A 13,738-nucleotide genomic window follows, 5' to 3' on the forward strand; every position below is an offset into this window, starting at 1 on the left:
GGGCTGCTTACTTCCATTCAGCAACACTGGATCAAATAGTACAGGGTTTTTTTCTGAATTTATTTTTTATTTTTACTCAGAACACATTAAAGGAGTCTCCTGCAGTAGGAAATGAATGATAGACTCAGTTCTTGATGGAGAAGGCAACAAACTACTTCTATATGATATTAATGTGATCTTAAAATAGTGGGAAAGTTTTCTTTTAGGACATTGACAGAGAGGCAATGGTTTTGAGTAATGCAGGTTGATGTGTAGATGCTTTAAGATTAAATAAGTGCTATATAAAGGCCTGCCAACCTGAATTCTAATGTGCTATGAGACATTTTGCATATTTAAGAGTATGCAAAATGTCTTGTACCACAGTGGAATTCATTCTGACAAGGCTTTATATAGCATTTATTTACACTCATATGGTACTTTGAGGGAGAAGTGCAAACACTGGCTCCGTTTTGAATGGAAGTAACAAAAGGCAACACTAATTGTTCTGTTTTCCTCCTCCAAAAAAGAAAACAAAACCAAAAAAACCCCACAACACAAAAAATAAAATAAAAGCAATCAAAAGTGGAAGCTTGTTTAATATTGCTCTACCATCATCCTGAAAGGCATAATAATTTGAGTTACACATCTGAACTGATTGGAGTTACAGAATCATATCTCCTTTTTGCATTTAACAATATATACAATATAAAATAAATACATTTACACAAATGGACATTGGTTGGAGCACACGGTATGATACACATCACAAAAATATACAGTTGATTGCTATACAGATGTGAAGCCCATCTACAGCTATAGACATGTTTGTTTTCATTTGTTGTTTTGTTTCAGTTTTAACTACTGGCTATTATGCAACTCCTGGATTATTATAAGCAGTTTAATTTTTTTTGTCCTTTTGCGATCTTTGCACGATAAGACTGCCGTAAAATGTTTTCCTAGGCAGGTAAACAGAGACGCTTAAATAATTAAAATACAATCACCAACACCCATTTTCTCTTCTATAAGAAAAATAGCAGTTTTAATTTTTTATATCTTTTTATGTTATCATTTAAATGCAAAATAGTGGAATAAATACAACAATCTGATCTGATTGAAACAAATGTGTAACTTCTGGGAGTTACACAATCATATTGCTTTAAATAAGAAAAAATTAAAAAATGAAGCAAAAATAGAAATTAAATTGTTATGGCTAAAACATACACCCTTTGAAATTTTCCCAACACTTCACATTAAGTAAGTGGTCTTGAAAGAACTCTTCTCCAGCAAGGTTTAAGATGAACAACATTATAAAGCCCGTGCAGTTTTTTTAGCTAAGTTTCAGGTAATGGTTTTACAGTCTTGAGATACTTGTTCTTTTGCAGCTCCAAAAAATTACGGAAAATGAAAACTAAAGTTTGCACCGTGTGCCTTTAACACATCTCCATTTTTTGTGTGTTTTTTGTATACTTCTAGTTGATTGGCTTTTGACCCTGAAGCCCAAGTTCTTTAATGTGATACAGCAAAAACAATATTTATATTATATATTTATATATATATAGTGTACTTGAACAGTAGCAACTTAAACCCTGCACAAACTTTCTGGAAAATAAACTTTTTTTTTTTGCACTCTTACATATATAAATAATCTTATAGAATCAGCACCTTTTTCCCAGGAGTTGTATTTTTTTTTTTGACATTTTTCAAAAGGGATGTGCCAATTTCTGAACTCCTATCACAGCTATAAATTTCAAGTTATTGACCATCTGAATGAATTGCTAATGATGATTTACCTAGAATCACACTACAGTCACTTCTCTACTGAGAAAACACAATCTACAATATAGTCCCATATAGCTAATGATAGATACACAGTTTTTTTTTCTTTTTCCTAGCATGAGGGCCGAGAGAGCATCGGCCCATTGTTATTTTGTTTAAAGCACACAACGTAGCAATAGTTTTGGAAACTTGTCCGCACCAAAAAAGTTTTGCAACAACACAGAGCGAGTTAATAACAACATCTGAGAGATGATTGAATAAAAGCTATATTTACAGCATTTAAAAATTAGACTTATCTATAATCTTGAAATATTCAAAGTTTTATTTCTAAGCTATACATTGGTATTCTATAATAAACTGTTACAGAAATTATCCCTTGTTTTGAAAATATTATGATTTCAGTGTGTATCTGTTCATAACGAGTATTTGTTTGGAGTTTCGATCTCTTAATTATTACTAGGAAGAACTTTATTACCGGTAAGGAATAGAATATACTACTGTAATCTCCTGAGGAATTGTACATCCAATATTGTCTCTAATTCTACCCTGTGTCTATAAGCACACACCACAAGAATCCAAACACCACAAGAAGAACAAGACAACAGTCTTTGAATGCAACATAAAAATTCAGAAAAGCACAGCAAACATGAAACATTGAAAAGCTGAACTACATTTCTTTTGTTTGTTAGGATTACAATTTTAATTACATCTGTGTACATAGAATAAGGATGTTCACATAGTACAGGGAGCAGCTACTAACACTGGTACATTGGTATAGCATTTGATGGAGGTTATTGTTTATTGGTTATTTAGCGACTGTAGTTTTCTGGGGGCATCTAATCGGTTTATACATTAGATTACACCTCGTAACAGTCTTGAAACTGACTGACTTTCATGCTGTGACAATACTGGTTGAAAAGCACATATACTGGTTTAGCTACTTGTTAAGGATCGCCATTTACAAACGAAAATCTAAATCAATAAATAAGGTATAGAAGTGTTAAATTCTTCAATTTGGTCAGAAGTCTACTACTCTGATTTCTTAATTTTGCAAACTGGCGGCATTCGCCTCATTGCCTCTAAGCTACTATTGGTTCATAGGGTTTTCCTGCGTGTGAGGTTACAATTTTGCAAACAGGCAGTAGTATCTCGTTCATTTGCTACTGAAGCAGTTAGAAATCAGGCGGCGGCCGCGCCCCTGCGCAGTCGCTGTCTCCTAACACCGCTGAGGATTGGTATTTGACATGGAGTATTCGTATGGTAGACTACTCGGATATACTGCAGGTGTAATCTAATCCTTTGAGTCAGTGAACATTTAGTTATAAACTGGAGCTCATGTTAAGAAACTGGATGTTTTGGACCAGACTGGCACACAACATAAATTGCATCCGTGATAATATGCACCTTCCCTTCGACTATTGCTTTAGTAAGATAAATTCCCACATTAATAAATGGCTGAAAACTGGTAAAGCTGGTACAAAAAAATCTCCATTAGTAAGAAGAAACAAAACATTTAAAAAAATCTTCCTTCAGGATTCATTTGTCCTTCATTATTGTTCATCATTGTTCAAGCCAGCACAAAAATGCAGTATTTCTTTCTCTTTAGTATTGCATGAATGAATAAAGCTTAAACTATTCCCTGAAAAAGTTACATCGTAGCTAACCTAAGAAATATCTGGAAGACTTGAAAAAACAATTAAGGAATCAAATGGCTGTAACTGATCTAGATGGAAAATGCAATGGTAAGAAGCAGCCGATGCATCGTCGCTTTAGTCGTCTAATTAGAGACTGCTCCTATGAAATCTAATACTGCATTCAGTCAGTTCATCGTGTTGTACTGTACTGCTAGGTACGGTGCTTCTCTCTTTGATTCCTTTGTCATTGGGGACATTATGGTTCATAATAAGTTCACTGGCATCCATATTATGGATTTCCATCCTTTGGCAGGCCTGGCTTCCATCTCTCTTCAATTAGAGACCTCTTTTAAAAAGTTCAGCAGCAAAGGAAAAAAAAAGAGGAAAAGGAAAAAAGGAAAGGAAAGAACAGAAAGGAAAAGGGAGAAAAGGAAAAGGAAAAGAAAAAACTGCATCAGAAAGACACAGAAGAAAAAGTTGAAAGCTGCTTCACAGTCTTGCTGCTAAATATCAGTGCAGTCATTTAGTCATTTTTTCCTTAATTAAACACTAAGTTTCTTTGCCATTATTATCCTGTTTATTTCCCTTTTTTTTTTTCTTTTTTTCTTTTTTAAAACGTGCATGATGGGGAAGCCCATGATGCTTTAGTCAGACCTTGGCCTCCAGCATTTCCAAAAAAAGTTTGTGCATGGGGACTTTGCCTTCCAGTTTGATGTTGTAGAAATGCTGCACAGCCTTGGTGGAGGTTTGCCGCAGAAGCGGGAGAGTCATCAACATCTTGCCTGCACGCCGAGGATCTTCCATGTGCTGCCCGGCCTCGTAATCCTGCAGAGCCTCATGTAAGACGTCCTGAAGTTTCTGCACTGCCTCAACATCCTCTATGTGCATTGAGTCTGCAAAACAAAGGAGCAACAGGAGGTTTCAGTCTGGTGTGCCAGGAGTTTGATAACGACACTGCCGCTGGTTCTGCCCATCCTCTTTCACAAAGAGGGAAGATAATTACCCATTAATTTCTGCACTGACCTCTAGGAAAGTGTATTGAAATGCTGAGGAACTACAAACGTACAATTAACTCTTGGGTAAGTAATTCTTCTCCTCATCCTCCTCAAACAAGTGAAACAGTCACCCTCAGTGCTCCCCAAACCATCTGTAGGGTTACTGCTTTGAAGGAATGACAGTGCCAAGGGGCTGAAGGAGTGGAAGCAAGGATAAAGCAAGGATGCCCTGCTGTGGAAAAGCTCAGCAAAATTCTGCGTCAGGCTGCCCACTTGGAAGCCATGGACGTCACCAGTACTCAGAAATCCTGACTGTGGGATTAGGACCACTGCATCAAAACAAGGGAAATGCTGGTCTGAAGGGATTTCCTGATAGGTTTAGTAAATTCTTCTCCCTCAGGCATACTCAGACATACAGGCAACACTTATCATGCTGCTGAACAGCTTTTGTTTGGTGAAGCTAACATCTCCTACAAGGTGTAATCCTCCCCTCCCACCTCCACAGACAGAGGTTTTTCTTGTTAGTGTTGGGGCTTTGCATTTTTTATAAAAGACTCAAAGCAAACACCTTGCCCTGCACCTTTGCAGGTGAGATGCCTTGGTGGTGTAAGTATTGAGTGACAAGGCCAGACGCAACACACACCAGGAACTAAACTAAACTGCTACATGACCTGAAAAGATTAAAGCAATGGAAGTGTGAAATAAAGAGAAAATATCTAACTGAAATAACTGTAAACCCCTCAACTGGATAGATACAGAAAGAGAAGATGTCCCTGAGAACACGCAGTTACTGGACCATGCTGAGATTACTTTGGATGAGCAGCCCTAATTCTCTGACTTTTATGTAGCCATAAATGCCAAAGAAACCCTGATGTGGTCCAAAGTGAGGTGAATGCAAGTAAGGCAAAACAGTCGTAGGTGAAAGAGGCCACCAAGCAGCCCCTATCAGCCACCAAAACTGGGATGATCAACAGACTTACAGAGCCAATAAAGCAGCACACAAAAATACAACTGCTGCAAGGGGTACAAGCCCCAGGGACAGGCCACACCGTGCAAGCTTTGCTCAGGGTGAAACTGGGACATGGCACGGCACAATTCAAGTTCATCCCTGAAAACTCTACTTAGTGTAATACTGCTTTGCATCCTAAGTTTTGGGTTTGGAATGAAGCCCCTGTTCACAGACAACTGAGGAGTGAGTGGATGGTGAAGAACCCACTTCCATCATTGTTTCCATGACCTGTAACCAGCAGTCTGATGCTCTGGATCAGTATTTGACAGAGCCTCATGTTTTACCCTGCTGAAGATTAAACATCAACTTTTGCACATGCTTCAAATATCTGAATTACATTCAGAGAATTAAGATGCATCTAAGATTCACTTCCTAACAGCTGACATGCAACTGTTTCCTCAGATAATTAGGCCAGATAGTAAATACCTGTCTCCTTTCAAATACAAACATGTAAACTGAAACACAAACCAGTAAGTAACAGGTTAACAAAAATGTTCCAGCTCTTATTGTCACAACAAATGTGCAAATTGAAAAGAAAAAAAAAATAAAGTTACAGCTCCCGCTCTAAAACAGACACTTAATTATATACAAGTTTGGATCATTTAGCACGTTTTATTGATTCTGATGACAGTTTATCTGTTAATTACACATAATGGAGTCCTATGGGAATTTTACATGTTTAATAATTCTGAGTCTTAGTGAATACATGCTCTAAGAAGCATGCAGCTATAACATACGCTGCTGGGATGTGATGCTGCACATCAAGGTGCACTGGGCTGAAAGCACAGACACAGAAATTTTTCTCCTAGGGATAAAAAAGGCTACAACATTTTTAAAAAGATGACAGGCAAATATTACTTCTAGCAAAATTTAGTTCTAATTAATGTGAGACCATTCCCTGAATCCATACATTTTTGATAGTTTTCTAATACGGTAATTCTTTTCAGTAATTCTGTGTCAATAAGAGAAAAGCCCTGAATTCTGTGTCCTATGAACAGATGTAATCAATACAGACATGCTAACACACACATACAGACGTGACTGATGTCTTAAGCACAGGGTCCAGCCACCAGGCTTAATTTGGAATGCAATCTCCAAAAACACTGTTGTATTTACTCCCTAACTCTTTACCAAGTCCTTGGATATTCACTGCTGTGCTACAGAACACACAATCTGCTACTCCAAATAATTTTTCCATAAACCATGTGTTGTTTGTGCAGAAAATACACACCTTTCCTTACTCTCCCCAGATCCACAGTGCCAAGGCCAGATTTGCTGGGGAACCAAATAGGACCATTTTATCTGCAACAAATCCTTGATGAGTCAAAGACTGACTGTTCTCATTACATTTTTTGGGTTTTTTACACCATGCTGCATAAAGAGACAGGCCTTTCTTGAGAATGTGACTATAAAGGTTTAGTTTTTAACCCTTTACAAAACTGGTCTGCTTTTGCCCAGAATCAGTATTTGTAACAGTGATTGTAAGTTTGCAAATGGATGGATGGAGTCCAGACTAAATGCGCTTTTCACAACTTGCCTGAGATGTTTAACTCTGCAGTTTGGAGGGGGACAATTTGGCCTGCAGCATTAGGAATATCTACACCCTACACATTCCTTATAATGAAAGTGAGTGAGGGGGGAAAGTAAGAGAACACCCCCCAGAAAGGAATCAAAACCTGCCCTCTAACACAGCTGCTACCTCTCATGCTTTAAAACTCTTCCACCATGTGGAAAACATCCAAACACAAGGGCTCTTACCTCCTCCTTGCAGGGGTGATTGTGTACCATCCCTCTGGTAAACAGGGCAATTATTTACATGGAGAAGTAATAGCAATAAAGCACGTAATGTATCTCTTGCTGTCTTTGAAATTAATTTAATAGCTGGAAAGAACGTGCCCAGCCAGCTTGCCTCCCCCAAATGGTGGTTCATGGAGCAGTTCAGGAAGCTGTGCCCTGGGGAACAGATTTGGTCACAAGGAATGGGGCAAGAAAAAACAGCACAGAGAGGGGTGCTTCCAGTGGTGATTAAGACTTCAAACTGTTCTTTTAAAATGGTGATTTAGCTTGAAAGATTTAAAAATTATGTAATCAAATTACTATGATAATTTAACTCCCCATTTACAGAAAAGATTCAAACTCATTTCAGCTGTACTCATTCTAGGGTCTGCCAATGTTTAAATGCAAACTCAATAAATCTGTGCTATTTAATTAGACCATGATTCAGCTTGCAGATTGCTCAGGAAAATATTAATCTCTGCAAAAATCCTTCTTCAAGTTTTAGCCTTGCAGTCTGGAACTTCCACTTTATTCCTGATATTAAACGAATGTAGATCTTAACCCCTCAGGTGTAAGCCTTTGAAAATAAGGAAAATGGTTGAAAATGCTGAACTAGCCAAGGGGGAAAGAGGAGGAAAAATAAAAGAGAGAAATCTTTTCAGTAACTACAGACTAGCAGATGTAGAAGTGAATTCAGAGCAGGCTAACTCATTGCTAAATATTGCTCATGTATTGGGATAAACCCAGTCCTCAGCGAGGTCATCAAGAACCACTATAATTTAAGGAAACACACACAATTTGTGTGACAGTCTAGAAACAAAGAAAGAATTCCAAAGAAAATATGGAATTGAATTATAAGTAAGTTTGAATGCTCTTCCTGTACCATGAAAAAACTTTTTGTTTCTGGGTTGGTTTGGGGGTTTTTGAAAGTGGCTTTGCAGCCAGTCTGAATAATTTACAATTACATCCCACACAGGTAATTAATATCCAGAGGAAACCTATAGCCAGATGTAACACACTTAAAAACCAGTGCCTGTATAAATTATGAAATTAAACAGGGTAATTTCAAAGTGTCATTTGAAAGACAGCAGAATTTGATGGTAAATGCCCTGCAAAACACATGATCTCAGGCTGGTGAAACTGAAGACAAACACGAGACTTGTTGATACAACTGCTGAGTACTTGGGATTTCCCTGGCAGGAAGAAGTTGATCCTGATCAAAGCTCCCATGGGAGAGAGTGAGATCAACAAATGAGGACATGGACTCATTCAGCTCTGCTTGGAGAATCTCATTCTATCCTTGCAAATTCTTTCTCTCACCACTACAATTTGAGAAAACAGCATTGTACCTCTTCTGATCAGTTGATTGATCAGATCATTGCACAGAAATAGGAGAAAACTGGAGTTCTCATTCAAGAAAAACACCTCAAGTTCCAGACAGAAACTCAGATTACAATCTACCTCATTTAAAATTCAAGCTTCATCTCAAATGCAGCAAACAAACATCCAGCCACCCAGGAATCAATTAGAACACATCACAAAGGGCGACAACTGGCTAAAAATTGGAAAGCACCTGACCTAAGGGCAAGGAAACGTCTCAAAACCCTGCTCTGAGGAAAGTTAAAGGCTGGTATCTGTATATTTTGTATATAACATCACTCAGAAGTGGAAGAAAACCAGAGGTCTTATGTGAAGTGTTTCTTCATGTCAGAAAATTCAGACAGCAAAAAGAAAATAGGACAGTGAATCAAGCAGCAGGGAGCATGCAGCACTGAGTACACACATTAAGGTGCTGGTAAACCACACTGGAGAGGTAGATGCCAGTAAGAACTTGAAATACAGCAACTGCTGTGATGTTTCTGACTCCATACACCTGAGCAGTTCACAAACTCAATCTGGAGAAATCCTTTAGAAAGCTGTAGGATCCTGGAAGAACTGGACAGGATCAAGGTTAAGGACAAAAAGCAGGATGATTTTGCTTTATGTAAGGATGAAAAAAATCCTAATCTGGGTTATGTCTCAAATAAAAGAGCTTTTTTTATCTAGATTGTACTGCTAATCCAAAAACCCCACAAAACCCAGTGCAGTGTTTATTAATGGGTGAATTGTTCTCAGAATTACAGAATCCCTTCCTCTCCCCCTGAAACAAGTGCCAGATTTGCACAAGGACACAAAGTGCTTGCCCACATTGTGTTTCGGTATATTTTTATGAGAAACACAACACAGTGACATTTTGAAAAGCATACTGCTTAAGACAGAAGCAACCACAGAAATGGCCAATCACAAATCAAACCAGGTTCTTGGCTCCCTCATCCAGCAAGAGTTCCTGTCCTTTTTCCATCCAGAGCTCAAATTACCCCAGACACTTACTTCGGTCTTCCCTGTGTTGGGTAAACAAATATACTTCATTTTGACCTGCCTGTTTTTCCTGAGCAGAACTGTTTGCTGGGGTCTGCATGGTCAGGCTAAGAGACAAGCAGAGTATTTTCCCTAACAAAAGAATATGGCAAAAATGGTCTGACATCTGGAATATTCTATTGGAAATGGACACTTCAATCAGAATAGATGCTGAAAATGAAAGAAGAATAAATTAAGAATTCCTTGTTCATAGGAATTACAGGCAGTGAAAACTGAAAACAAAGGCTTGTGTGATTGATTTTAGTGACTGAGGCCTTAGTCTGGATTGCCCTGGTTTGGCCTACTTTTCGGAAGAGACAAAAACTGAAGCCTCAAAACAGTTTTTAAAACACAGTAGGAAATGAAGGCATAGTAAGAAAAGGAATTACTTCATAGAATGGGGATTTTATTTCAGGGGCTAACTGGATTAGCAGTGAACTAAAACCACTGGCACAAGGAAGTTAAAACATAGTAAACCAGAATTTTCTCTTTTATTCCTGAAATGGCTTACTTTCCACTAGGAGAGGTAGTGAGGGCAATAAACACAGGAATATTTGCTGCAAAGCAGAACAAACAGCACACTATGAACTGGCTCAAGACCCTACACTATAAGGCTAATAAAAGCCTGGAAAAAAGGAAACTCAAATGATAGAGCTGGGGGTGAGACACCAACTAAAAAGAAAATGTTGAATGAAGACTTCCAAGTATTTTTATTGACTATAAGAAATTACCACAATTACCATAGAGGGCACCTAAGTCTGGCCTTGTTTCTTGCCCTTTGTGACTCTCATGCTACTAACATGTAAATACTATCTGCTTATTCCCTAACTAAGCGAGGAATAGGTTTAAGTTACTCAGTGACTATGAGTAGCTTCCAGAAAAAAAGAAAAAAAAAATGATTAACCACTAATTAAACATTAATTCATTAATTAGCCACTGATCAACTCAGCTGCCATTTCCTAATGCCAACATTAAGCAACTGGTAACAGAGTTATTTATTTTCCCTAAAAATTTTGTGGGTGTCATCTATTTGATTACATGAAAATGGAATATGACGAATAAACTGCTTGCAAGCAACATGAAAACTTTGACTATGGTGGTGACTTCCTTTTCTAAAAATTTGTTTCTATGGTGTACTAGTCTCTATTCAAAACTACACAGAAGAGTTAAGACCTTGCTATTTATATTTGTCAAAATACAGACTGGTGACACACCCTTAGCACACCGCTATGTGTGTCTGTGTATATGTACATCTGCATCTATGTCCAGTCAAAACAAGTATGTCTTAATCATGAATTCAAACACTGACAAGATGACTATATAAAACACAATGAAAAACATTATTAGAAGTGAAATACAGCATGTTGTGACATGCACTGGGAATAAAGATGATGTCCTGTGGAGTAAGTGATTTACTGGGCTCTACCAATTAATTTCTATTATGATAATATCATATAATGGTGATAGCCTAGTGCAGTGAGTATACTGTGTCTGGAAAGCCAAAAAACTTGTAAGAACTTCCTAATTTTTAAACAGATGAGATGATAGTGTAAGTTTACTGGCACCAATATTGATCTGCACTTCATTATGCTAAAATGCACAAGCTACTTTTTGGTTCACACGCTTCTGTACTGAAAGAGTGATTTTTTTCTTCATTTTGTTTTTTAAATGAGAGTTAATATCAAAGACCAGAAATGTAAGCATGAGCAGAAGTCCTCTTCTCCTTCTTGCGGTACATCCTACACGGCCAGTATTAGCATTTGAGATTAAATTTTCAACAGTGCATAAGGCTGTACCTCTAAGTGCCTAGCATCCACATTTGGGTCAGGTTTTTCAAGATGCCAGCAGCCTATTAAGCAGACGCACAGAGATCAGATTTTCAAACGTGCTGACGTATTTTGACACTCCAGTTCCCTGCATCAGGTCTTAGATGGGAACTGAGCTTCTCTTATAACTCTGGTCTCAGTTCTGACCCCTAAGCTTTTCGGCAAGATTTGGCCTGGAGGCCCAATTTAGTCCTTACTGATGGGGCAATTTCAAACAACTGCTCACCTGTGACTCCCTGCTCAGTGTTACCCCAGTCAATACACGGGAACATGTCCTAGCACAGAAGAGATGAGCAGCTCCTCTTTTCCGTGCCGGAGCGTTCCCGCGCACGTGCCTGCACTTGCGTACACTTCGAGCATATTTTGTAAATATTTCACCTTCCCTTACACATGAGGAAGTAATTGGTACATGCATGTTTTGGAAACCATTCAAAGCTGATTTTCTGCGTGGGTAAACAAAGTGCTCATTGGTGCCAGCTCGGCCGGTCTGGGCGGCGCGAGGCAGAACGCCGGGCAGCCGCGTCCCGCAGCTCCCAGGTACCTCCTGGCTTTGTGCACTGAGGGCAGGGAAAGAAGGGAGGATACCGGCAGGACAAGGACAATGCCAAGGAAAGAGTGACTTCTCTGAAGTGTTAAGGCCGTGTTAATTACTATCAAATCAATGCAGATGCTTAAATCTAACCTGATAAATTCCATATTTACATATTAAATGCAACCGTTGAAATCATGCCTGTACAGACTTAATGCACGCACGACTAAAATGTCTATATATTTCAGAGTCGTGCTCCTACATGTGTATTTAAACTTCTCAGAGTCTGTATGCACTCAGTTTGGAATGAGTGACAATCTACAACGTAGCGTAGCCACATCTTGCATTTCTGGAAATTTATGGGAGTTGGTGTGGCATTGCCAGCCCTGCATGGGGAATATTTGATAGTGGCTGTCAGAGAATCTCCCTGAAAAACTGCTACTCCTCCCCACCTTTTAGGGACCAAATGGCAGGATTATCTCACATCCAGCACTACACAAATGGGCTCTGCAGACCTAAAGAAAAGTGAGTGTTCCAACGCTCACACTACTGAGATTTTTTGGCCAGAAGAAAGCTTGTGGTATTTATTCAAACAAAATACAATCGATAGGAAGACAATCTACAATTTCTTTTTCCTGCCTCCAAACACCAGCAGGGAAAGTACTATGACACCAAATCATAAATCACTAACACAGATACGGAGCTATAAAACCATCTTTGTCAACTGTTTACTATAGAGTCAACCTGGGAAGCTTTCCAGACAGTGTGGATATGGCAAAAATGTCTGAAACACCCAAGATTTCTCATTATACTCTCCAGAGCTATAAAAAGGCTAATATATTTTAAACTGAAAAAATGAACAGTGGAAGTAAGCAGAAGTAGCTATAAAACTATGTTAAAATGTGAATTGCTACTGGTTGATTTTCCAATGGCATTTTGGTTTTTTTATATAGCTACATTTTCATTAACCAAGTACGTACTTACATGAAAATAAGCTATTCTGCTTTTGTCTGTTTTTAAAAAAAGACAAAAAAATTTAATCCAACTTAAATTTTATTTAAATTTTAACAGCATTTGTAAACTGAAACACTAAGGGCCTGATATCCACTGATGGGCTGTAATTCTGCAGGTGCTATTTTACACCTACAGATTACTGTGCTGCAGCTGGTAGAAGTTTGGTACCTGCTGCATGCACAACCTGAAGCTGAAATGCTGAATGTCAGCATCTGAAACACTGTTGAAGGAGAAGTGGAATGTCTGGGCTACTTTTTAACTCCTCCTTGCAACAGTTTCATTTTAAGACAGCAATTTTATTTCTTTGACGATGAGGGAAGGGAAGGTTTTCACTTCAATGTGGCCTGAATTTTAGTATGCTGAACTGTATTTATCTCTGACATTATCCTGGTTGTAATTTCCAGTGAAGTTAATGAAGCTACAGATGATTTTGATACACTCTATGCACAGTGTATGACTAAACTTTTTTTTGGCAGCAGTTATTTTTTATTATTACTTAAACACTGCATATATTTCCTTTTTTTTTTTTTGGGTGGGGGGGAAAGTGGGAGTGGTATTTAACATCATATCTATGCTAGCCCTCATCCTTTTTGTCCAGTAAGCTGCAGAAGTATTTCTAATTCAGTCTTTGAATTACAGAATTTAAATAAATACAAAAGCCCTTCTCCATTTAGACTCCTAATTGCAGATAACTTTCTTGCTCTGATCATTAAGCATGACCAATTTTGAGAAATAACCTTCCTGGAGCGGCAAAGCATCCTCAAGTGTCTATTTACAATGGTCAAAAATTATAAATAGATCTT

General features: G+C 38.2%; 1 protein-coding gene across 12 annotated transcripts in view; it reads right to left on the reverse strand.

The window, feature by feature from the left end:
- Positions 1–558: 558 nt before the first annotated feature.
- ESRRG (estrogen related receptor gamma) overlaps positions 559–13,738 on the reverse strand; it is a 370,366-nt gene continuing 357,186 nt past the window's right edge. For all 12 annotated transcript variants that reach the window (XM_084203440.1, XM_084203439.1, XM_084203433.1 and 9 more), the window contains one exon: positions 559–4,282. In XM_084203440.1, the coding sequence (XP_084059566.1) occupies positions 4,038–4,282 (245 nt within the window). In that variant the 3' untranslated portion in view covers positions 559–4,037. The remainder of the gene's footprint in view (positions 4,283–13,738) is intronic.

This window comes from Fringilla coelebs, assembly GCF_963513975.1.
Source record: "Fringilla coelebs genome assembly, chromosome: 3".
Classification (NCBI taxonomy): Eukaryota; Metazoa; Chordata; class Aves; order Passeriformes; family Fringillidae; genus Fringilla; species Fringilla coelebs.